The sequence below is a fragment of the Lutra lutra genome, chromosome 18 (assembly GCF_902655055.1).
Source record: "Lutra lutra chromosome 18, mLutLut1.2, whole genome shotgun sequence".
Taxonomy (NCBI): domain Eukaryota; kingdom Metazoa; phylum Chordata; class Mammalia; order Carnivora; family Mustelidae; genus Lutra; species Lutra lutra.
In genome coordinates this window covers 16,610,843-16,637,727 of record NC_062295.1, presented here as the reverse complement: position 1 = coordinate 16,637,727, position 26,885 = coordinate 16,610,843, and the positions used below count along the sequence as shown (strand labels likewise).

The following is a 26,885-nucleotide window of genomic DNA, read 5'->3' as shown; positions in this document are numbered from 1 at the left end:
GCATTATACTTTCTAGCTCCATCCATGTTATTGCAAATGGCAACACTTCATTTTTTATGGCTGAATAATATTCTGTTATATATATACACCCCACATCTTCTTTGTTCATTAATCAATTGATGGATACCTGGGCCGCTTCCACATCTTGGCTATTTTAAATAATGCTGTTATAAACATAGGGGTGCATGTATCCCTTTTTATTAGTGTTTTCATATTTTAGGATAGATACCTAGTAGTGTGATTACTGAACCATATAGTAGGTTTTTTTAAAAATTTTTAAAAAGATATTATTTATTTGACAGACAGAGATCACAAGTAGGCAGAGAGGCAGGCAGGGGGGGGGGAGTGGACTCCCTGCTGAGCAGAGAGCCCGATGCAGGGCTCAATCCCAGGGCCCTGGGATCATGACCTGAGCCAAAAGCAGAGGCTTTAACCCACTGAGCCACCCAGGCACCCAATCATAGAGTAGTTTTATTTTTAAATTTGAAGGGATGGATGAAACAGGTGAAGGGAATTAAGGGCACACTTATCGTAATTTGCACTGAGTAATGTACATAATTATTGAATCACTGTATTGTATACCTGAAACTAATATAACACTATACATTAATTACAGTGGAATTCAGTAAACAAATACCCCAAAAATCTGTTACAGAATGAGTCTTAGACTTACCTTTATTGAAGAACGTGCTAACCATAAAGGCAAAGAATATTGAAGCAATGGCGTAACACATAAGAAAGACAAAGATGAAACTACCGTCACTGAAGCGAAAGACTGGCTCACTGAAAATCTACAAAAAACCAATTATGACATCAGGTAAGGTACACCATAAATTACTGTCACATAATCACAAGAAAAGAGGGAGAAAATGATAGTGCTAATGTGGTAGATTATTGCTCAGTGACTGAAACTCAATTAGATGAAAGTTAACTAAGTAACTTATTTCTTACAGAAGGGTTTATGTTTTTCTCAGAGATATAGCAGTCTCTAAGTTTCCACAGCAGAAATAAAATCTGTATTTCATCCTCCCAGCACCTGAGACCAACCAGTTCACCGTATAATTACCTTTTGCCTCCCAAAGGGTAGTTGGGGCAGGCTATAATCAGCAAAAACTAAGATGTCTAACACATGTAGCTGTTGAGCACTTGAAAGGTAGCTAGTGTGACTGAGGAACTAAATTTTTTTTTAAGATTTTTATTTATTTATTTGACAGATTACAAGTAGGCAGAGAGGCAGGCAGAGAGAGAGAGAGAGGAGGAAGCAGGTTCCCCACTGAGCAGAGAGCCCGATGCGGGGCCCAATCCCAGGACCCTGAGATCATGACCCGAACCGAAGGCAGAGGTTTTAACCCACTGAGCCACCCAGGCACCCCATGAGGAACTAAATTTTTATTTTCATTTAATTTTAGTTATCTTGATTTAAATTGAAAAATGAAGGCAGTGTCTAAAACAGATCCTTTTTTTTTTTAAAGAAGACTTTTATTTTTTTAAGGATTTTATTTATTTATTTGATGGAGAGAGCACAAGTAGCAGAATGGCAGGTAAAGAGAGAGGGAAAAGTAGGCTCTCCGTGGAGCAGGGAGCCCAATGTAGGGCTCAATCCCAGGACCCAGGGATAGTGACCTGAGCTGATGGCAGACGTTCAACAGACTGAGCCACCGAGGCACCCCCGGATCAAGTATTTCTGATGAAAATATAGCATATGAATTCAGATGTGCTGTACATATAAAACACCTCCTGAAATAGGAAGACAGTACAAAAAAATGTAGGGGTGCCTGGGTGGCTCAGTTGGTTAAGAATCTGCCTTCAGCTCAGGTCATGATCCTGGGGTCCTGGGATACAGCCCTGTGTCAGGCTCCCTGCTCAGTGGGGAGTCTGCTTCTCCCCCCGCCCCGCCACGCCATGCTCATGCTCTCTCTCTCAAATAAATAAATCTCTTGCTCTTTCAAATAAATAAATAATATAAATAAATAAAATGTAAAAAGAGAATGTAAAAAAAATCTCTTCATTTTTAAATTGGTTGCATATTCAAATATTTTGTATGTATTAGGTTAAATTTAAAATATCATTAACATAATTTCACCTGTTCTTTATGGTTTTAAAATTTCTACTGGCTACTAAAAAACCAGTATTATATGTGACTCATGGTATTTTTACTGGGTAGCATGAAATTACACACTTGCCTTGGCAGAGAATAAAATACATATCATAGAGATAATAATGATATAAAAAAAGAAGAATGTGAAGAAATAGGCAGCCCAGATGATCCAGTTTTTAAGTCCAATTATAAGCTGGTACTCCTGTAGGAAAGTCAACACAAATCAAATATTAAATATATCAGCAATTCATACCACTTACATGTATTTTTCTATTTAAATTTCCATAAAAACTATGTGAATGGTTAATATCATCTCCATGTTATGAATAAGAAAAGTCAAGTCTCAGAAAGTATGCTGTTCAAAATTATGCAGTCAATTAGGGAAGTGCTGGCATTAAAATATACTTCTCCTGAGTTCAGAGATCTTTCTTCATTACCACACCTCATAATGGAACAAAAGGTAAAACATCTAAAATTAAAACTTTGAAATATTAAGCTCTCTTTTCTATTACACTCTACTTCCTGGAGTATAAGAAAAATGTGTCTTTTTTTTTTTTTTTTTTAATCCAGTTGACTATACTTATGCTTGTTCCTTTTAGGCAACATGTCTATCCCCACTCTAGTTGTTTTCAAGATTTTCTTTTTGGTCTTTAATTTTCAATAGTTCGAATATACTGTGTGTGTGTGTGCATGTTATTTTTCCTGCTGTGTGTTCTCTGAGTTTCTTAGACCTGTGATTTGATGTCTATCATTAATTTTGGAAAATTCTCTGCTGTTATTTCTTTGGCTCTATTCTCTTATCTCCTTTTTGGGGATTTAAACTGTGTATATGTTATACCATTTATACTGTCCTATACCTTTTTATTTTTTATTTTATTTTTTTTTAAGATTTTTTATTTATTTATTTGACAGACAGAGATCACAAGTAGGCTGAGAGGCAGGCAGAGAGAGAGAGGTGGAAGCAGGCTCCCCACTGAGCAGAGAGCCCGATGCGGGGCTCGATCCCAGGACCCTGGGATCATGACCTGAGCCGAAGGCAGAGGCTTTAACCCACTGAGCCACGCAGGCACCCCTGTCCTATACCTTTTTAAATGCTTTATTCTGGGTTTTCACTTTTTACATTTACATTTTACATTTTACAATTTTGTCTTTGCATTTCAGTTTGTGTAATTTCAACTGTCATATTCAATTCTATGATTCTTTCCTCAAGTCTAGTGATGAGCCCATCAAAAGTGTTCTTCATTTTTGTTAGCATGTTTTTTATGTCTAGAAATTCTATTTGACTCCTTATAGTTTTGACCTGTCTGATAACATTACCTATCTGATCTTGCATGTTACCTACTGTGTAGAAAAGAGTTAACTAAGGAGGCCCAAGGCTACTATTCTTAGAAAGGCATGTAATGGGCACTGGGTGTTATATGCAACTGATGAATCAATAAACTCTATCTCTGAAACTAATAATACACTACATGTTAATTGAATTTAAATAATAAATTTTTTTTTAAAAAGGCATATTTACAAGTTGGCCCTTGGATGGTATACGGGAACTTGGTTGGTAAACTGCTCCCTACACTAATACAAAACTTTCCTTAAATGTAAGTGTAGGTGACTGTGCCAAAACTGTTGGTACAAACACTATGGTTTATGCTGAATACCTGCTTTCTAGGAGTGTGGAATTTTGGTAAATGCTAGGCAAAGGGTGTCTACATGACCAGTCCCCATCAAAACCTCGGGTGCCAAATCTCTAATGGACTCCCCTGGACACAAACATCACAAATATACCGCTGGATTTTCTTCACAAACGTACTGCTGGATTTTCATTGCTGAGGCAAAAGTGTGCTCTGTGTAACCTCTTGTGGCGTTAACTGAAGAAGCCTGCAGGTGAATTCCTCCAGGCTTTGCCTGTGTCATATCCTCTTCTGAGACAGCTATGTTTATTTACTAACTATACCACTATAATAATGCCTAGCTGTGAGCATTAACTATATGCCAAGTCCCACTAGTCCTTCTAGAGAATTTCAGAAACTAGGGGCTGTCTTGAGGATCCTGGACACATCTACCTTTCCCTTAGAGCCTTTAAATAATTAATTGTAGCAATTCAAAATTCCTTGTCTGGTATTTCCAACTTTTGTGTTTTATCTGTGTCTGGTTCTGATAACTGATTTGCCTCTCTGGACCAAGTTTTTTTCTTAATTTTTGGTGTGCCTAATAATTTTTTTGTTGACACCCAGACATTATCCAGGGTAACAGATATCAAGGTAAAGGCCTAAGATGTGGGGTTTTATGTTAATTTAGCCAGGACCTGTTCATTGATACTCTAATTATTAAAGGCTTTAAATCCCTCCAGTGACCCTTTTGGTCCCCCTGCATGCCTTCAGGTTTTCTCTTCCTATTGCTCTCAAGAGACAAGTTTCTCTCTGAAATTCTGCCAGCTTGAAAAACTGACAAATGGCATCAGTACTCACTTTTCTTATTTTACGTTTCCTGCTACTGGGATGTAACAACTACCCACTAATGACAAATATATAGAAATAATCCAACTCTCTGTACAAAAGAGTCCCACATGCCTAAAAACATTTTTACAGAAACAGATGAACGTAGAGGTGAAAAAAGACAGAGGCAAAACCATAGAACAGACTCTTAACTGTACAGAACAAACTGAGGCTGCTGGAGGGGAGGTGGGTCGGTGGGGTGGTTTAAATAGGTGATGGGGATTAAAGAGAGCACTTGTGATGGGCCCCAGGTGTTGTATATAAGGGATGAATCTCTAAATTCTACATTATATGTTAACTAACTAGAATTTAAATAAATTTAAATAAATGGAATTTAATAAGAACTTGAAACAAAGAAATTGAGATTACCTTCAATCTTTTTTCCCTTTCCCAGACAATGGATCGCATGATGGAAAGTACGGTTGGAGAGAACATCAGGATGAACATCAAAGGGAGGAAGGAACTAGTGATCCAAATTAATCCATCATGAGAATAAGCTGGGTGTGGAAATCTCTGTATAAAGATACTGATATTATCAAACAGTTTCTGGCTAGCACTGCTTTCATGATACAGCATGATGGCCTTATCTAAGGCATGCTGTACAGCCAGGAACCCTTCTCTGATGTACCCTGCAAGAGAAAACAAACAATGTCAAATAAAACAGACTAAGGAATTGCTCAGACACATAAATAACATGGCAATTCAAGTAAGTCATAGTTTGTCACCTACAGAACACAAATTTACTGGTGTATCAAGGCTAAATGCACATAATAACCCTGAAAACATATCATTGTTTTGACACAGAAATAAGGGATACATCTTCAGCTGAATCTGATTCACACCTTCCCAAAATTAAATATACTTAATAACAGTGGAAGGCTTGCTAATGTAATCTATATTTTCAAAAGAAGGCAGATTTAATTAAATATTAGAGAGATGAAGAAATACAGAAATGAGGCTCAGAATCACAAATAAATTCTACAGAGTAATGCAGAATGGCCCTCAAGAAAAATTGGTCCACATTAACCATACAACTAAAAAGCAACCATACAACTAAAAGACAACTTAGGGTTTAATTTGTTTTTATCCATTTTCTAAAATTGGAACTCTGATAATTAATTTTGCACTTTTCCATTTTTCTAATATGAACATTTAAAACTATAAAATTCTAAGCATGGCTTTAGCTATAACCCTCCAGTTTTGCTCCCATATCTTAACGTGTCAGGTTTTCTTATTATTCAATTTAAAATATTTTCTGATTTCTTTGTGACTTCTTTGACTCATTACACTCTATATGATTTCAGTCTTTTTAATTTCAATGAGATTTATTTTACAACTCAATATAAGAGTTATTCTGGTGAAAATGCCATGTGCACTTAAAGAGAATGTATATTCTACCACTGTTGAGTAATTGCTCTGTAAATGTCAATCAGCTCAGGGAAACTTAGAACATTCTTCATATCATCTACTTCTTTACAATTTTTTTTTTTTTGTTTAGATGTTCTGTCAACTATTGAGAGAAGGATATTAATATCTCCATTGACAACTGTGGTATTGCCCAATTCTCCCTTTAATTCTGTCAATTTTTGTTTCATGTATTTTGAAGCTGTTATTAAATATATACATATTTATAATCATTATATCTTCCTGACAAATTGATCCTTTGTCTTGAAATCTGTTTTATCAGATATGTGTATACCTGCTCCAGCCACTTTATGGTTACTATCTTTAATCACATTTAAGACACTTTTTAAAAATTAACATATAATGTATTATTTGCCCCAGGGGTACAAGGTCTGTGAATCATCAGACTTACACATTTCACAGCACTCACCATAGCACATACCCTCCCCAGTGTCCAAGACTCAGCCACCATATCCCTAGACCTGTACCCCCAAGCAACCCTCAGTTTGTTACACATTTAAGACTCTTAAAGCCATTTTTCTACACATACGTTTTTCTTTTCTCTTCTTTTACCCATCAGGGATTCTAATTACACGTATGTTAGAACTTTTGGTATTGCCCCACATTTCAATGAAAGTCAATTTTTTTGTTTTTAAAACTGAATACGTTTTATTGTTCCAAGTTCATTTACTCTTTCTTCTGTTATCTTCATTATTGAATCTGTCCTATATTTTCCAATTCTAGACTTTGTTTTATTCCTTTTTTATGGTTTCTAATTCTCTGCTGAGACTTACCACTTCTTTCATTGTACACATTTTAATTTGATGACTGAGAATAGTTATAATAGCCACCTTACAACAAGTTCTTATCTGCTAGCTCCATATTCTGAGGTTTTTTTTGGAGTCTCAGTTGATATTAAGATGCAGTACACAAAACCACTCTAATAGTAATACTATATTAGTTTAAGAATAGAAAGACTAGGGGCACCTGGGTAGCTCAGTCGGTTAAGTGTCTGCCTTCAGCTCAGGTGGCAATCCCAGGTTTCTGGGATTGTGCCCCCTGTTGGGCTCCCTGCTTAGTTGGGAGTCTGCTTCTCCCTCTCCTCCCTGCTTGTGCTCTCTCTCGCTATTTCTGTTGCTGTCTCTCTCTCTCAAATAATAATAATAATAATAATAATAATAATAATAATAATAATATTAGTAGTAGTAGTAAAAAATTTTAAAAAGAATAGACTAATAGAAAAAAAGAGAATTTTAGGACATTATTTGAAACAGTTTTAGGAAAACTGTTTTCCTCTCTGTGGTAAAAAACAATACTGAATCCCTAGCCCAACTACATACAAACATGAACTACTTCCTCATGGATTAACAACCAAATTACAGAAGGAAAAACCATAAAGAGGAAATAGGAGAAGAATATTTTTGAAGTAGGGATGGACTTCTTAAATGAAAGCCCAGAAAAAGACCATGTGGCCAAAATATGATAAATTACATCGAATTAAAGATCTCTGCTATTTCAATAAAGGACAGCATAGATAAAATAAAAAGTTGGAAAAACATACTTTCAAAATTTGGAACCAATAATATACCTGAAAACATGGAACTCCCAAATAAATATAAATCTTTAGATATCTAAACAAAATGTGTGTTAGATTATTTGAAACTGTGTTCTGTGGAGGGATTGTTGTCTTAAGCTTTAAATATCACAAAAGTTCATTTGTGGTAATATAACTGAAAATTTAACCATAGTTTTCCACTCCTCCCTTGATTCATGTAATAGAGTATCTTAATTTTCTACTCATTTCCCTGCCAATCTTTCTTAGTCTTTGTACCTTTGTCCTCCTTTGTTTACCTAGCATTCAGTCCTTCGTCCTTCCTTCTCTAACATTCCCCTGGCCCCAAACAGCATGGTATTAAGGAAATCTAAGGATATATATTGTTTGTTCTCAAGTATTGTGCTACTTGAAGTTGAGAAGTGAAATAACAAAATAAAATCCCAACATCTGAGAAAAGTCATTCTCTGAAAAATCTTGGTCATTTGTATAATTATTATATAAATTGTGAAACACAGGCCACAGTACTTTTTGTTCAGCAACAGTATACAACAAAAACCAAAGATAAACTATGAGTGTTATCACTTGGAGATATGCATCCACTACCATAATAAATCATTTCTCCTATTAAAGCTGAATATTGCTGTAAACTGTATCTCTCATAACTTCCAGGAGAAATTTCATACTCCTTCACCTACACACCAGGTCTTTAGTGACCTTTTTGCCTCTTAACCTCATTTCTTTTTTTTTTTAAATTTTATTTATTTATTTGAAAGACAGAGCTCATAAGTAGGCAGAGAGGAAGGCAGAGAGAGAGAGAGAGAGGGAAGCAGGCTTCCTGCCAAGCAGAGAGTCCGATGTGGGACTCGATCCTAGGATCGAGCCGAAGGCAGAGGCTTCTGAGCCCAAGGCAGAGGCTTTAACCCACTGAGCTACCCAGGCGCCCCTTAACCTCATTTCTAACAGCCTTACATGCACCATCTATTCTAGCTAATAAAGAAAGAAAACAAACAAAAGGCCATGCAGTTCCCCGAATGTGGCATCCTGTCCTGTATGTGCTCATGATTTTACTTCCACTGCCTGAAATAATCCCCACCCATCTCCAACTATTTAAATACATGTATGTATTGACTCCGTTTAATCCTTAAACTTAAATTCAATCTTAGAGTAGACTCTGTAAGGATTATTTTTAATGACTGTCTAGTAGGCTCAACTATTCTTTTACTGATTTTAAGTTGTTTCCAACTTTTGTTCCTTGTGCTAGAATATGCACAGATTTTTTTCTTCTATAAATATTTGCTAAAGATAAAAATCTCAAGATAGTTGGTAAATCCAAAGTTCTACATCAAGGGTTTTTCATGTAAGATAATTTTCAAAATAAAAATCTGAATTAAAAATTACCACAATTTTGGGGCGTCTGGGTGGCTCAGTGGGTTAAAGCCTCTGCCTTCGGCTCAGGTCATGATCCCAGGGTCCTGGGATCAAGCCCCACATCAGGCTCTCTGCTCAGCAGGGAGCCCGCTTCCCCCTCTCTCTCTGCCTGCCACTCTGCCTACTTGTGATCTCTGTCTGTCAAATAAATAAACGAAATCTTTTTTTAAATTACCACAATTTAAAAACTTTTAGATCAAATCAGTAAAATTATATATAGACATGAATAGGCAAGCGAATAGGCAAGCGAAGCCAACAAATGAAGGTATTTGTATTTGGAAAGCAAAACACTTAACCACAACTAATGTATAGAATTGAAAGTAGTTTTGATAAAATATAAATTAAATTTAAAAATTACAAGTTAAGAACATATATACAATGGGTATATACATGTATAAAACATACATATAACCATATGTGTAGGTAAACATGCAACTGAGATAATGAAATAAGGATGTTTAACGATTTGCGCACCAGGACTTCCTCCATCATCATAATCTGCATTCCTGGGTCCTACAGAAGGATGAACAGGAAAGAGTAAGGATGTCTTCCAGCCCAGCCTGTCTGGCCACATCAAAGATCTCTGTATCCTAACAAAACGCAGATGATATTTTACCTAGAAGTAGCAATAGGAAACAAATCATACTTAAAACCATATAAAACTGAAATGCACATCTTAAAAATAAAGAACAGTTAAGTCCAAATGGGAAAACACATGGTTTGAAAGATGAGACTCATCTGATGTCAGTGATTCTGAACACTTGGAAATGACAGTGAAAGCACAAGTCCTCTCAGAATATAGGTAGTTCACAAAAAGACACACACAAATGGCCCATAAACATATGAAAAGCTTCTCAATGTCATACAATGAAATAAATACAAATTAAAATTACAGAGCTATGTCTTACCCATCACACTAGAAGCTCTGTCAGTGAAGCTGTAGACAAACAGGTTGTGGGAGGCAAAATGACACAATTATAATGGAGAATATGGTAATGTTTAATAAAACTACACATGCATTTATGGTTTGATTCAGCAATCCTCCTTCTAGGAACAGACTTGTACACCTCCAACAATATAAAGGAAACATGAACAAGTTTGTTGTAACATTATTTGTGGTATAAATATTTGGGAATCAACCTACTTGATCAAAGGAGATGGCACAAAAGGTCGAACCTGTACACAACAAACAGCTATACATTTGTTTAAGCTACAGTCAGAAAACAGAAATCATATTGATCATACTAGAAAACCTGAAAAGGTAAATCTTTTTTCTGCATCTACTGAGAATCATATGGTTTTTATTCTTTCATTAATGTGGTGTGTCATGTTCATTGACTTGCAAATACTGAACCATCCCTGCAATCCAGGAATAAATCCCACTTGATCGTGGTGAATAATTCTTTTAATGTACTGTTGGATCCTATTGGCTAGTATCTTGGTGAGAATTTTGGCATCCATGTTCATCAGGGATACTGTCCTGTAATTTTTCTTTTTCGTGTGGTCTTTGATTTTGGAATCAAAGTAATGATGGCTTTGTAGAATGAGTTTGCAAGTTTTCCTTCCATTTCTATTTTCTGGAACTGTTTTGAGGAAAATAGGTATTAACTCTTCTTTAAATGTCTGGTAGAATTCCCCTGGGAACCCGTCTGGCTCTGGACTTTGTTTTTTTTAGATTCCTGATTAGTGATTCAATTTTTTTGCTGATTAGAAGTCTGTTCAAACTTTCTATTTCTCCCTAAGTTTTAGGAGTTTGTAGGTTTCCAGGAATTTATCCATTTCTTTCAGACTACCCAGTTCGTTGGCATATAATTTTTCATGGTCTTCTCTGATAATTCTTTGTATTTCTCTGGGTTTGGTTATGATCTTTTTCATTCATGATTTTGTCTATTTGGGTCCTCTCTCTTTTTAAAAAGACTATTTATTTATTTGAGAGAAAGCACAAGCAGACAGAGTGGCAGGCAGAGAGGAAGAAGTAGGCTTCCTGCTGAGCAGAGAGCCTGACACGGGACTCGATCCTAGGACCCTGGATGCATGACTTGAGCTGAAGGCAGACACTTAACTGACTGAGCCACCCAGGCATCCCACCTCTTTTGTTCTTGATAAGTCTTGCTGGCGTTTATCAATTTTATTAATTCTTTCGAAGCAGAAGCTAATTAGTTTCATTAATCTGTTCTACTGTTTTGTTGTTGTTGTTTCTATATCATTTATTTCTGCTCTAATCTTTGCTATTTCCCTTCTTCTGCTGGCAATAGGCTTTATTTGCTATTCCTTTTCTAGCTCTTTTAGATGTCAGGTTAAGTTGTGTACTTCAGACTTTTCTTGCTTCTTGAGGTAGACCTGTATTGCAATATACTACCTTCTTAGGACTGCCTTTGCTACATTCCAAAGGTTTGGAATTGTTGTTTTCATTTTAATTTGCTTCCATATATTTTAAAAATTCTTCTTTAATTTCCTGGGTAACCCATTCATTCTTTAGTAGGATGTTCTTTAGTCTCCATGTATATGTGGTCTTTCCAAATTTTTCCTGTGGTTCACTTCCAGTTTCATAGCGCTGTGGGGTCCATCTTTTTGTACAAGTTGAGGGCTGAATTGTGACCCAGTATATGATCTATTCTGGAGAATGTTCCATGTGCACTTGAAAAAAAGTGTATTCTACTGCTTTAGGATGAAATGTTCAGAGTGTATCTATTAAGTCCATCTGCCATTCAAAGCCATTGTTTTCTTGTTGAGCTTCAATGATCTGTCCATTGCTGTGAGTGGGGTGTTAAAGTCCCTTACAATTACTGTATTATCAATGAGTTTCCTTATGTTTATTATTAATTAACATATATTTGGAAGCTCCCAAGTTGGGGGCCTATTTACAATAGTTAGATCTTCCTGATGAATAGACCCCTTAATTATAATATAAATCCCTTCTTTGTGTCTTCTTACATCTTTGGTTTAAAATCTAGTTTTTCTGATGTAAGTATGGCTATTCTTGTTTTCTTTTGACATCCATTAGCATGAGAGATGGTTGTCTGTCCTCTCACTTAAAATATGCAGATGTCTTTAGGTCTAAAATGATTCTCTTGTATGCAGCATATAGATGGATCATGTTTTAAAATCCATTTTGATACCCTATGCCTTTTGACTGGATCATTTAGTCCATCTACATTCACAGCGATTATCAAAAGATATGAATGTAGTACCATTGTGTTAACCTGTAGAGTTGGTGTTTCTTGTGATGTTCTCTGGTCTTTTCTAGTCTTTGTTGCTTTTGTTCTTTTTTCTTCTTTACTCAAAGAATCCCCCTTAAAATTTCTTACAGGGCTGGGTTAGTGGTCATGAACTCCTCAGGTTTTGATAACCTCTTTATCTCTCCTTCTGTTTTGAATGACTGCCTTGATAGATAAAGTATTCCTGGCTGCAGACTTTCCCCCATTCAGTATGTTGAATATCTCCTTCTACTCTTTTCTAGCCTGCCAAGTTTCTGCAGACAGATTTGCTGTGAACTTAATATACCTTCCCTTGCAGGTTAAGAACTTTTTTTCCCTTTCTTCTTTCAGGATTCTTTTCTTATCTGTATATTTTGTGAATTTGAATATGATATGCCTTGGCGATGGTTGGCTTTTGTTGTTGAGTGGGAGTTCTCTGTCCTTCCCCAGATTAGGGAAGTTTTCAGCTATAACTTGTTTGAATAAAACTTCTGTCTCCCACTCTCTCATCTTCTGGGACTACCAAGATATGAATGTTACTACATTTTTTTAAAAGATTTTTATTTATTTGACAGACAGAGATCACAAGTAGGCAGAGAGGCAGGCAGAGAGAGAGAGAGAGAGGATGAAGCAGGCTCCCTGTTGAGCAGAGAGCCTGATGTGGGGCTTAATCCCAGGACCATGGGATCATGACCTGCACCAAAGGCAGAGGCTTTAACCCACGGAGCCACCCAGGCGCCCCATGAATGTTACTACATTTTAAGAAATCATTGAGTTCCTTAAGTCTATCTTTGTGGTCCGTCACCTTTCTTTCCCTCTTCTTTTCAGCTTCATTGTTTTCCATAATTCTATCTTCCATATCACTGATTCACTCCTCTGCTTCATCCATCCTCATTTTTTATGGCTTCCACTTGGGACTGCATCTTGTTTACAGCATTTTAAATTTTGGCCTGAATAGATTTTAGTTCTTTAACTCTGCAGTAAGGGATTTCCTAAGGTCTTCTATGCTTTTTTCCAAGCCCAGCTAATAAATTATACTCATTTTAAATTCTAATTCAGACATCTTAACTTATATCTGTATTGATTAAATTCCTGGCCATGAGTACTACCACCTGTTCTTTATTTTGGAGTGAATTTCCCTTGTCTCATCATTTTGTCCAGGAAAGAAAAGAAGAAAAAGAAAACAACAACAACAAAAAAAAAACAATAAAACTAGATCCTGGGCATATGTTTGGTCTTTTTTTTAAAAGAATCTAGACTCCAAAATAAGAAAGTAAAATATGGGGTGCCTGGGTGGCTCAGTGGGTTAAGCCGCTGCCTTCGGCCCAGGTCATGATCTCAGGGTCCTGGGATCGAGCCCCGCATCGCATCGGGCTCTCTGTTCAGCGGAAGCCTGCTTCCCTTCCTCTCTCTCTGCCTGCCTCTCTGCCTACTTGTGATCTCTCTCTGTCAAATTAAAAAAAAAAAAAAGAAAGTAAAATATAATGAAAGTAAAAATAAATTATACACACACACACAAAGTATATATAATAGGGAAAAAATAAAAATAAAATAAAAAATGAAATAAAAATAGGAAAAAATAAAATAGGGAAAAAAGTTAAAAAAATAAGAAAATAAATGAAATAATAATAATAAAAAGAATTGCAAAGAAGGCTAGATACTACTTTCCCCTGGAGCTGAATCTTTGTAGCCCTCTATGATTAATGAACTGTGGGAGAGTTGTTTATGTTGGTCTTCTGGGGGAGGGGGCCATTGCACTGATGCTCAGGTGGCCTTACCCTAGCAAAAATTGCCTCCAGAACACAGGGCAGCCGGGGTTGGTATAAGTGGGTCTGGATTCCACTAGGTGGTGCTGTGTTTCTCCCTGAGGGGTTTCAGCACTGATGAGTGGGATAAATATGGCAGAGAGAGACCCCTTCCCTAGCCCCAGAGCTGGAAGTTTACACCCTCCACTCTTCAGTGAGTGCTCACAGAAGAGCAACCAATCTCTCTTATCTCCGTGGTTTCTGTCAGAACCCTGCCTTCACGCTGCCTGTGTCCCAGCTTTTTTATTTCAGGTGCATGACTGAGTTTCAAACTCAGATTTTAGGAACTCCTGTGGCATGGACCCACACTGATCCTCCTAAGGAGAACTTACATTTCTGCCATTTGCTGGCCTGTCCCAGGAAAGTGGTTGCAGGACCATGCCTGTGTGGACCGTGTGAACTGCGGTTCACAGTTTATTGCAACACAGAGCAGAGAGCTGGCACCTAGACTCACTGTTATACTGGGAACAGTACACCACTTAGTTGCCACCCATTCTGGTGACCCAGCTGATTCTCAGACCAGGGTGTCACACCTGGAATTCCACCTTGCTTCACCACCTGAGCACCTTTAAGTTAGGCACATCCCCCTCAGTAGCAGACTTCTGAAACCTCTGATTCTGCATTTCACTCTGTAAGCAGGCTTCTTCCTCACCATGGTATCCACAGCTCTGTCTCCCTGAATTCAAATCTCTGTACCTACCTACCAAAAGGTGGTGGATTTTCTACTTGTAGACTTGTAGTTTTTGTTCTCTTGGATCTCCGATTGATTTCCTGGGTGCTCAGAGTGATTTGATAACTAATCAGCTGTAGTCAAGTGACAAGTTTAGGGTGCCCCTAATCTTCCATCATCTTAACTCCACCCCCCATAAAGATTTATTCACATGTGCACTTCTGAGAGTTTTGTTTTTAGCTCCTGTATTTAGATCATTATCCACTTTGAGTTGATTTTTGTATATAGTGTGAAGTAGTGGCCCACTTTCAGTCTTTTGTATGTGGAAAATCAGTTGTCCTAGCATCATTTGTTAAAGAAATTGTTCTCTCCCACAGAATGGACTTTGCATCATTTTCTTAAGTATTTATTTATTTATTTAACATATAATGTATTATTTGCTTCAGGGGTACAGGTCTGTGAATCCTCAGTCTTACACAATTCACAGCACTCACCATAGCACAAACCCTCCCCAATGTCCACAACCCAGCCACTCTATCCCTATCCTCCCTCCCCTCCAGCAACCCTCGGTTTGTTTCCTGAGATTAAGAGTCTCTTACAGTTTGTCTCCCTCTCTGGTCCCATTTTGTTTCATTTTTTTCCCTCCCTTCCCCCCATGACCCCCACCCTGCCTCTCAAATTCTTCGTATCAGAGAGAACATATGATAATTGTCTTTCTCTGATTGACTTCTTTCAATTAACATAAACCTCTAGTTCCATCCACATTGTTGCAAATGGCAAGATTTCGGGTTTTTTTATGGCTACATAGTATCCCATCGTGTGTACGTGTCTGTGTGTGTGTATATCACATCTTCTTTACCCATTCATCTGTTGGTGGACATTTAGGTTCTTTCCATAGTTTGATTATTGTGGACATTGCTGCCATAAACATTCAGGTGCATGTGCCCCTTTGGATCACTACATTTGTATCTTTAGTAGTACTTTGCACCATTTTCAAAAATTGGCCATAAATATGTGGACTTCTAGACTCAATTTTATATCATTGGTCTATTCCTGTTCTTATGCCAGTGCAACACTGTTTTAATTACTGTAGCATTGTAGTAAGTTTTGTAGTAAGCATTGTAGTAAGTTTATGTCCCCCAGAGTAGCAGACTTCTAAAAGTTCTGATTTTGCATTTCACTCTGTAGCAGGCTCCTTCCTCACCATGGTATCCACAACTCTGTCTCTCTGAATTCAAGTCTCTGTACCTACCTACCAAAAGGTGGTGGATTGTGGGTAATGTGAACCAAAAGGTGGTGGAGTTGGGTAGCGTGAATCCTCTAACTTTGCTCTTTTGTAAAACTGTTTTTACAAGTTGGGTCTCTTGCAATTCTATATGAATTTGAAAATGGGCTTTTCTCTTTCTTCATAAAAAGCTGTTGGACTTTTGATAGCGATTGTGATGGATCAGTAGGTTAATTATGGGTAGTACTGACATCTTTGTTTTTTAAGTAGGCTCCACAACCAGTTTGTAGCCCAATGCAGGGCTTGAACTCACAACCCTGAGATCAAGACCTGAGCTGAGATCAAGAGTCAGACACTTATCCAACTAAGCCACCCATGTGCCTCCAAAGACATCTTAACAATATTAGGTCTTCCTACCCAGGAACTTTGGCCATCTTCACATTTATTTAAAACTTCTTTAACTTCTTTCAACAGTGCATTGTAGTTTTCACCGTAAGCCCCTTGCACCTCTTGCACCTTTTGGCTAAATTTATTCTTCAGTATGATATCCTCTGCTCTGTCCTTTCTACTATTCAGCCATTCAACTAGTTTTTTTTTATAGATCATTGTATTTTTAAGTTTATAATTCCTTGTTTATAATTTCTGTGTCTTTACTAAGATTTTCTTTTTCATTTCAAGACAATTTTAATTTATTGTTGAAACATTTTTTAGGGTGGCTGCTTTGAAATCTTTGTTAGATAAATCCAACCTCTGATTCATTTCCATGTTTGTATCAGCTGATTGTTTTTTACTCATTCAAATTGTGGTTTTTTTTCAAAACAAACAAGCAAAGGGAAAAAATAAGAGAGAGAGAGAGAGAAATCAAGAAACAGAGTCTTAATTTTAGAGAACAAACTGATGTTACCAGAGGGGAGGTGGGCAGGGAAATGAGTGAAATAGGTGACGAGGATTAAAGAGTGCACTTGTGGGACGCCTGGGTGGCTCAGTTGGTTAAGCAGCTGCCTTCGGCTCAGGTCATGATCCCAGCATCCTGGGATCAAGTCCCGCATCGGGCTCCTTGCTCGGCAGGGAGCCTGCTTCTCCCTCTGCCTCTGCCTGGCACTCTGTCTGCCTGTGCTTGTTCTCTCTCCCTCTCTCTCTCTGACAAATAAATAAACAAAATCTTAAAAAAAAAAAAAAAGAGTGCACTTGTAATGAGCACCGAGTAATGAACAGAATTAACTGAATCAGTATATTGTACACCTGAAAGAAATACAGCACTGTTAACTAATTGGAATTAAAATAAAAACTTTTTAAAAAGAATATACAAAAAAAATTAAAAACTTGGCTGCATTAAAACATAAATATCTAGTCATCAAAAGAAAATCTGATCACCACAAAAAAAAGAAACTGAAAGGAAAGCCACAAACTGGAAAAATATACCTGTAATACATATGAGAGACAAGGGGTCCTTGTGTAGGATATACAAAGAAATTGGCCAATTAATATGTAAAATAGATTTTACCACGGCAAACTGGGGGGAAAGACCAAATATATACCTCACTAAAGAATAATTTATCACTTAAAACATGGACATATGCTAATCTCATCAGGAACCAAGGAAATGGAAATTAAAGCCAAAAGTTGCATACCATTTCACAACTGTGGAATTAACTAATTCATATCCATGGAATTAGTAAATATAAACATCTGAAAATATTAAGTTTAATAATAAGAACTTTCAGACACTGTTGCTGGGAGTCTGAACTGGTATCATCGCTATAGAAAACAACAGAATTTATGTAATAAATTTTAAGATGTGACCATGCCCCAGAAATTCTATGTACAAGCATATATCCAGAGTATCTAATGTTCATAGTAGCACTGTTTCAGCAGCAAAAAAAAAAAAAAAAAAAAAGCTATAAACATCTCAAGTGTCCAGTAGCAAAACTGATAATTGTGAACTCTTTATATAATGTAATATTATTATGTAAATAAATGAATCAGAGCCCCCCCCCAAAATTGTGGTTTTCTTGGATCTTTATGTGACAGATAATTTTCTATTTTATCCTATTCATTTTCTCAATTATGTTGGGAGACAAGATCCTATTTAAATCTATCATTACATCAAGCAGTGAGCCTATTTCAGTTTAGCATACAGGTAGTGGCTAGAATCTAGTACAAATACCTGGGGACACAAACACAGTCAAATAGTAATTGTAATAAAACTTGAAATGTTAAGTACACACTTCGAGCCAATGCATACTGTTGAGCCTAAATCCATTATCAGCATATGGATAATTCTGACTTAGTAAATGGAAGGAAGTTGGTACAGAAGCATGGAGTCATGGAAGGATGGGACATACAGAAAGAATAGATATTGTCCTACCAGGAGTTTTATTAATTTTACCTTCTACTAACATGCATCTGCATTATAAACATAGAACTTGGCTCCATGTCTAGAAATTATAGATTGATAATTTATTTCTATCACCACCAGGATAGAATGCCTAACAAGATCTGATAAGCAGACACCAAGTTCAAGGCACTGTATTTCTTTCTCCTTCCCACGGGCTATGCTATAATCAGATCTTTCCTCAGTGCTTATGGATATCTAGTTCTGAATCAATGTGGCTGAGCCTTGGACTTTTTTCTGTTCATTTATGAAAGGACTTAAGTTATGTGTTTCATTCAAAGAAAAAGAATTTCTTTATCTTTTACATGCTTGGTTCCTTGTTAGTGAAAATGCATCTGCTCTGTAGCTTGTATCACCATTCTTCATAGAACTAGAAGCAATGCCTGAGTAGTCAAAGTTTCTCATGACTCTAAGGCCTCCTGTGTGTAGTTCCTATCATAGTCCAACAATTAACAGCACAGAAATTAGTTACTCAGATCTGGATTCACATTCTTGTTCTGTTGTATACTAGTAGTTTGATATTGGGAAAATTGGTTGCTTCATCCATAAAATTGGGTTAGTAATAGCAAAGTCATCCTAGCAACTGGAAGTACAACTACTAGAAAACTATGTATTTAGAAAACTCTAAATATAACATTCTCACCTGAAGTGGCAGAGGGTCACTGCTGCTTTCGAAGTCAGTGTCAAAAATGATGGCAGCCAGTACGTTATGAGATCCATAGTCATGCTTAAGGTAGTTCTCAAGCTCCATTTCTGAAGCAAACCCTCGAACTGTAGAAAAGATTATGTTCATTATAATGGGAATATCTGATAATTCCTCCTGAGGGGGAATACATGGATAAAATCTTATCCTAATACTATAAACTTAAAAACACTGTTTTTCAAATATTAGTATCGTAACTACGTAATGGACACTGGGTTCAAAACAATTTTTACTTTAATTTTAAATAACAATCACTATAAAATATATATAAAGACAAGTCATTTGTCATAAGGGAAATGCAAATCAAAATCACGATGAGATACCAAATCAAATCCACTGAGGTAGTTCTAAACAAAAAGACTCATGATAACAAGTGCTGGTGAGAACATGGAAAAACTGGAAACTTCGTACACTGCTGATCAGAGTATAAAATAGTAAAACAATTTTAGATAATTTTAGATAACAATTTTTGGTATCCCCTCAAAAAGTTAAACATAGTTACTACAGGACATATTCATTCCACTCTTAGGTATATAATCAAATGAAAACATATGTCTACATAAAACTTAGAGATGAATGTTCATAGCAGTACAATTTATAACAGGCAAAAGAAAAGGTGGAAACAACCCAAATGTCTATCAACTGATGAAGGATATACAAAGTAAATGCAGTATATCCATACAATGGGCTATTACCTGACAATGAAAAGTAATGGAGTATTGATACAAACTGCAATAGATGAACCTTGAAAACATTATGCTAAGTGAAAAAAGCCAGTCACAAAAGACCACAACTTCCTTGTATATAGAATTTAAATAACAATTTTATATATAAACCATTTATATAAAAGGTAGGCAAATCTAAAAGTAGATTTAGATCATTGTTTTCCTAATCCTGGTGGGATGGAAAATTATAGAGTCATGACTGAAGGCTCCAGAGTTTATTTTTGGTGACAAAAATGCCCTATAATTGATTGTGGTAGTGGATGCACAACTCTGTGACCATACCAAAAGCCACTGAATTGTATGCTTTAAATGGGTGAATATATGGTATGTGTTTTAGATCTCAAAAAGCTGTTTCGCAGTTTCTTTTCTTTCTTTTCCTTTTTTAAGCAGGCTCCACACCCAATGTGGGGCTTGAACTCACAACCCTGAAAGCAAGAGTCACAGGCTCTACCAACTGAACCAGCCAGGGGCCCACAAAAAGCTCTCAAAACAAGATAAATCAGGAGGCAGAGATCATTTCAAATTGTGCTTTTGAAAAAAATAACACATTTGATGGCTCAATAGCTATACAGAGATAACAGAGGAAGGAGTCAGTGAACACAGATCAGTAGACATCACCTAATCTGAACAAGAGAGGAGGGAAAAGGGCACCTGGGTGGCTCAGTGCGTTAAGCCGCTGCCTTCGGCTCAGGTCATGATCTCAGGGTCCTGGGATCGAGTCCCACATCGGGCTCTCTGCTCAGCAAGAAGCCTGTTCCCTCTCTCTCTCTCTCTGCCTGCCTCTCCGTCTACTTGTGATCTCTCTCTGTCAAATAAATAAATAAAATCTTTAAAAAAAAAAGAGAGAGGGGGGAAAAATGGGAAAAAACTCAAATAGATTCTTAAATACACACACACACACACACACACACACGTATTTTCACATCTTCTTTACCCATTCATCTGTTGATGGACATTTAGGTTCTTTCCATAGTTTGATTATTGTGGACATTGCTGCCATAAACATTCAGGTGCATGTGCCCCTTTGGATCACTACATTTGTATCTTTAGTAGTACTTTGCACCATTTTCAAAAATTGGCCATAAATATGTGGACTTCTAGACTCAATTTTATATCATTGGTCTATTCCTGTTCTTATGCCAGTGCAACACTGTTTTAATTACTGTAGCATTGTAGTAAGTTTTGTAGTAAGCATTGTAGTAAGTTTTGTAGTAAGCATTGTAGTACGTTCACATCCCCCACAGTAGCAGACTTTTAAAACCTCTGATTTTGCATTTCACTCTGTAAGCAGGCTCCTTCCTCACCACTGTATCCACAGCTCTGTCTACCCGAATTCAAGTCTCTGTACCTACCTACCAAAAGGTGGTGGATTGTGGGTAATGTGAACCAAAAGGTGGTGGAGTTGGGTTAAGTAAATCTAGGTATATTTCTCCAGTTTGTGGCTTTCCTTTCAGTTTTTTTGTGGTGATAAGATTTTCTTTTGATGACTAGATTTTTATGTTTTAATGCAGCCACGTTTTTAATTTTTTTTTCTATATCCTTTTTAAAAAGTTTTTATTTAAATTCCAGATTTATTTATGGGACAATATGACTTTCAGAAATAACTGTTGAAAACTCTCCAAATTTGGTGAAAGACAGAAACTTACAGATTCAAAATGCTCAGTAAACCCCTAACAGAATAAACCAAAAGAATCCACATTAGACATATCATAATCATAGTTTTGACAAATAAGGACAGAAAATATCTTGAAAGCAGCCAGAGAGAAATGATACGTCATCTACAAGAAAACAAGGAAATTTTCAAAAACCAACGAGATCAGAAGAAACTGAAAAATATTTTTTAAATATGTTGAGAGGACTGTTAACCCCCAATTTTATACCAAATGAAATAATCTTTAGGAATGAAGATGAATTAAAGACATTCTTAGATGAAGGGAAACAAAGGGAACTCATTGTCAGAAGACCTGTTCTAAAAAATTGTTAAAGTTCTTCAGAAAGAAGGAAAATGATAGAAGAAACCTGGAACTTGGAAATTCAAAAACAAAGCTGGGGGCATCACTTTGCCTGATTTTATGCCATATTACAAAGCTCTGATCATCAAGACAGCATAGTAGTGGCACAAAAACAGACACATAGATCAATGGAACAGAATAGAGACTCAAGAAATGGGCCCTCAACTCTATGGTCAACTAATCTTTTGACAAATCAGGAAAAAATATCCAATGGAAAAAAGACAGTCTCTTCAATAAATCATGTGGGAAAACTGGACAGCTCATACAAGTTTCAAGAATGAAACTGGACCATTCTCTTACACCATACATAAGGATAAACTCTAAATGGAGGAAAGACCTCACTGTGAGACAGGAATCCATCAAAATCCTAGAGAACATAGACAGTACTCTTTGAAATTGGCCACAGCAACTTCTTTCATGACGTGTCTCCAAAGGCAAAGGAAACAAAAGCAAAAATGAACTTTTTAAAAATAGTTTTTATTTTTTGACAAAGAAAGAGAGAGTCAGAAAGGGAACACAAGCAGGGGGAATGGGAGAGGGAGAAGCAGGCTTCCCACAGAGCAGGGAGCCCAATGTGGGGCTCGATCCCAGGACTCTGGGATCATGACCTGAGCCACAGGTAGACACTTAATGACTGAGCCATCCAGGTGCCCCAAAAATGAACTTTTATATTGACTTCATCAATATAAAAAGCTTCTGCACAGCAAAGGAAACAGTCAACAAAACTAAGAGGCAACCCACAGAATGGGAGATTATTTGCAAATGACACTACAAAGGGCCAGTATCCAAGATCTATAAAGAACTTCTCAAACTCAACACCCATAAAAAAGAAATAATCCAGTCAAAAGATGGGCAGAAGACATGAACAGACACTTCTCCAAAGACATACAAATGGCTAACAGAAAAAAAAATAAAGTGTTCAACATCACTAACCATCAGGGAAATTCAAATCAAAACCACATTGAGATACCATCTTACACCAGTTAGAACGGCAAAAATTAACAAGACAGGAAACAAGTGTTGGCAAAGATGTGGAGAAAGGTGAATGCTCTTACACTGTTGGTGGGAATGCAAGCTGGTACAGCCACTCTGGAAAACAGTATGGAGGTTCCTCAGGATGTTCAAAATAGAGCTACCCTATGACCCAGCAATTGTACTACTGGGTATTTACCTCAAAGATGCAGATGTAGTGAAAAGAAGGAGCACATGCACCCCAATGTTCATAGCAGCAATGTCCACAATAGCCAAACTGTGGAAGGAGCCAAGATGTCCTTCAACAGATGAATGGATGAAGAAGATGTGGTCCATATATACAATGGAATATTACTCAGCCATCTGAAAGGATGAATACCAACCATTTGTACCAATATGGATGGAACTGGAGGGAATTATGGTAAGTAAAATAAGTCAAGCAGAGAAAGACAATTAACATATGGTTTCAATCATATGTGGAACATAAATAGCACTGAAGACTATAGGTGAAGGGAGGGAAAACTGGAAGGGGGGAAATCAGAGAGGGAGACCATGAGAGAGTATGGACTCTGGGAAACAAACTGAAGGTTTCAGAGGGGTGGGGGTTGAAGGATGGGGTCTCTGGGTGATGGATATTAAGGAAGGCACATGCTGTAATGAGCACTAGGTGTTATATGCAACTGATGAATCACTGAACACTACATCAAAAACGAACGATGTACTATATGGTAGCTAACTGAACATAATTAAAAAAAAAAGAATGAGGTTACAAACAAGAGCTATGGTAACTATCTGGGTAAATAGTTTTCGTAAGTTCTTTAAAATACGTCCATAAATCACAACACTTTCTGGTATAGTTTTCACTTGTGTAGATGTGAAAATAAAGTAGTAAAATGTTCTAAGTTGATTGTGAAAAATTATGAATGCATATTTTAACCCTAAGAGCAAATAATATTATATATCAGAAGTCCAATTTTTCATTTTTTTCTTTCATGAATGGTGTCTAAGAATACTTCAACTAACTCTTCATGAAGTTACAAAGATTTTCTGTTCTCTCCTAAATATTTTACCATTTTACTTTTATTAATTTTTATTTTTTTAAAGATTTTATATATTTATTTGACAGAGAGAGAGAGAGAAAGCAAAAGCAGGCAGTGCAGCAGGCAGGGGGAGAGGGAGAAGCAGAGTCCTGGCTAAGCAGAGGGCCTGACATGGGGCTCGATCCCAGGACTCTGGGATCATGACCTGAGCTGAAGTCAGATGCTTAACTGACTGAGCCACCCAGGTGTCTCTCAGTTTACTTTTATATCTGTGATCCATTTTGATGTATTTTTTTAGATCTGTGATGTAGATTCTTTTAGACCTGTGATCCATTTTGATGTGAGGTTTCATTGTTTTGGCTACTGATGTCCAATTGTTTAGCACTATTTGTTGAAAAACTTATCCTTCCACTATTGTAAACAGTATTTTGGCATATTTGTGTAGTTCTATCTCTGTATTCTCTACAGGTATAACTTGTTTTATTGCACTTTGCAGATACTGTGTTTTTTTAAAAACTGAACGTCTGTGGCAACCCTGAGTCAAGCAAGTCTAGTGATGCCATTTTCCAACAGCGTCAACTCATTTCATCTATATGTCACATTTTGGTAATTCTTGCAATATCTCAAACTTTTTCATCATTATTATATTTGTATGGTGATATGTGATCAGTGATTATGACTTGATGAAAGCTCAGATGACAGTATTTTTTTTTTTACAGCTTTATAAACATATATTTTTATCCCCAGGGGTACAGGTCTGCGAATCGCCAGGTTTACACACTTCACAACACTCACCATAGCACATACCCTCCCCAATATCCATAACCCCACCCCCTCTCCCAACCCCCTCCCCCCATCAACCCTCAGTTTGTTTTGTGAGATTAAGAGTCACTTATGGTTTGTCTCCCTCCCAATCCCATCTTGTTTCATTTACTCTTCTCCTACCCCCTCAACCCCCCATGTTGCATCTCCTCTCCCTCATATCAGGGAGATCATATGATAGTTGTCTTTCTCCGATTGACTTATTTCGCTAAGCATGATACCCTCTAGTTCCATCCACGTCGTCGCAAATGGCAAGATTTCATTTCTTTTGATGGCTGCATAGTATTCCATTGTGTATATATACCACATCTTCTTTATCCATTCGTCTGTAGATGGACATCTAGGTTCTTTCCATAGTTTGGCTATTGTAGACATTGCTGCTATAAACATTCGGGTGCACGTGCCCCTTCGGATCACTATGTTTGTATCTTTAGGGTAAATACCCAGCAGTGCAATTGCAGGGTCATAGGGTAGTTCTATTTTCAACATTTTGAGGAACCTCCATGCTGTTTTCCAGAGTGGTTGCACCAGCTTGCATTCCCACCAACAGTGTAGGAGGGTTCCCCTTTCTCCGCATCCTCGCCAGCATCTGTCATTTCCTGACTTGTTCATTTTAGCCATTCTGACTGGTGTGAGGGGATATCTCATGGTGGTTTTGATTTGTATTTCCCTGATGCCGAGTGATATGGAGCACTTTTTCATGTGTCTGTTGGCCATCTGGATGTCTTCTTTGCAGAAATGTCTGTTCATGTCCTCTGCCCATTTCTTGATTGGATTCTTTGTTCTTTGGGTGTTGAGTTTGCTAAGTTCTTTATAGATTTTGGACACTAGCCCTTTATCTGATATGTCATTTGCAAATATCTTCTCCCATTCTGTCAGTTGTCTTTTGGTTTTGTTCACTGTTTCCTTTGCTGTGCAAAAGCTTTTGATCTTGATAAAATCCCAAAAGTTCATTTTTGCCCTTGCTTCCCTTGCCTTTGGTGATGTTCCTAGGAAGATGTTGCTGCGGCTGACGTCGAAGAGGTTGCTGCCTGTGTTCTCCTCGAGGATTTTGATGGATTCCTCTCTCACATTGAGATCCTTCATCCATTTTGAGTCTATTTTCGTGTGTGGTGTAAGGAAATGATCCAATTTCATTTTTCTGCATGTGGCTGTCCAATTTTCCCAACACCATTTATTGAAGAGGCTGTCTTTGTTCCATTGGACATTCTTTCCTGCTTTGTCGAAGATGAGTTGACCATAGAGTTGAGGGTCCATTTCTGGGCTCTCTATTCTGTTCCATTGATCTATGTGTCTGTTTTTGTGCCAGTACCATGCTGTCTTGATGATGACAGCTTTGTAATAGAGCTTGAAGTCCGGAATTGTGATGCCACCAACTTTGGCTTTCTTTTTCAATATTCCTTTGGCTATTCGAGGTCTTTTCTGGTTCCATATAAATTTTAGGATTATTTGTTCCATTTCTTTGAAAAAAATGGATGGTACTTTGATAGGAATTGCATTAAATGTGTAGATTGCTTTGGGTAGCATAGACATTTTCACAATATTTATTCTTCCAATCCAGGAGCATGGAACATTTTTCCATTTCTTTGTGTCTTCCTCAATTTCTTTCATGAGTACTTTATAGTTTTCTGAGTATAGATTCTTAGTCTCTTTGGTTAGGTTTATTCCTAGGTATCTTATAGTTTTGGGTGCAATTGTAAATGGGATGGACTCCTTAATTTCTCTTTCTTCTGTCTTGTTGTTGGTGTAGAGAAATGCAACTGATTTCTGTGCATTGATTTTATATCCTGACACTTTACTGAATTCCTGTACAAGTTCTAGCAGTTTTGGAGTGGAGTCTTTTGGGTTTTCCACATAGAGTATCATATCATCTGCGAAGAGTGATAGTTTGACTTCTTCTTTGCCGATTTGGATGCCTTTAATTTCCTTTTGTTGTCTGATTGCTGAGGCTAGGACTTCTAGTACTATGTTGAATAGCAGTGGTGATAACGGACATCCCTGCCGTGTTCCTGACCTTAGCGGAAAAGCTTTCAGTTTTTCTCCATTGAGAATGATATTTGCGGTGGGTTTTTCATAGATGGCTTTGATAATATTGAGGTATGTGCCGTCTATCCCTACACTTTGAAGAGTTTTGATCAGGAAGGGATGCTGTACTTTGTCAAATGCTTTTTCAGCATCTATGGAGAGTATCATATGGTTCTTGTTCTTTCTTTTATTAATGTGTTGTATCACATTGATTGATTTGCGGATGTTGAACCAGCCTTGCAGCCCTGGAATAAATCCCACTTGGTCGTGGTGAATAATCCTTTTAATGTACTGTTGAATCCTATTGGCTAGTATTT

General features: G+C 37.1%; 1 protein-coding gene across 1 annotated transcript in view; it reads right to left on the bottom strand.

Moving 5' to 3' along the window:
• Window positions 1-26,885, bottom strand: part of LOC125090549 (phospholipid-transporting ATPase ABCA3-like) — a 196,657-nt gene that overhangs the window by 159,045 nt on the left and 10,727 nt on the right. Inside the window, exons 4-8 of the mRNA XM_047713324.1 lie at window positions 18,913-19,040; window positions 9,452-9,593; window positions 4,960-5,219; window positions 2,190-2,300; window positions 674-791 (exon numbers count right to left, since the gene is read on the bottom strand). Of these exons, the coding sequence (XP_047569280.1) occupies window positions 674-791; window positions 2,190-2,300; window positions 4,960-5,219; window positions 9,452-9,593; window positions 18,913-19,040 (759 nt within the window). The remainder of the gene's footprint in view (window positions 1-673; window positions 792-2,189; window positions 2,301-4,959; window positions 5,220-9,451; window positions 9,594-18,912; window positions 19,041-26,885) is intronic.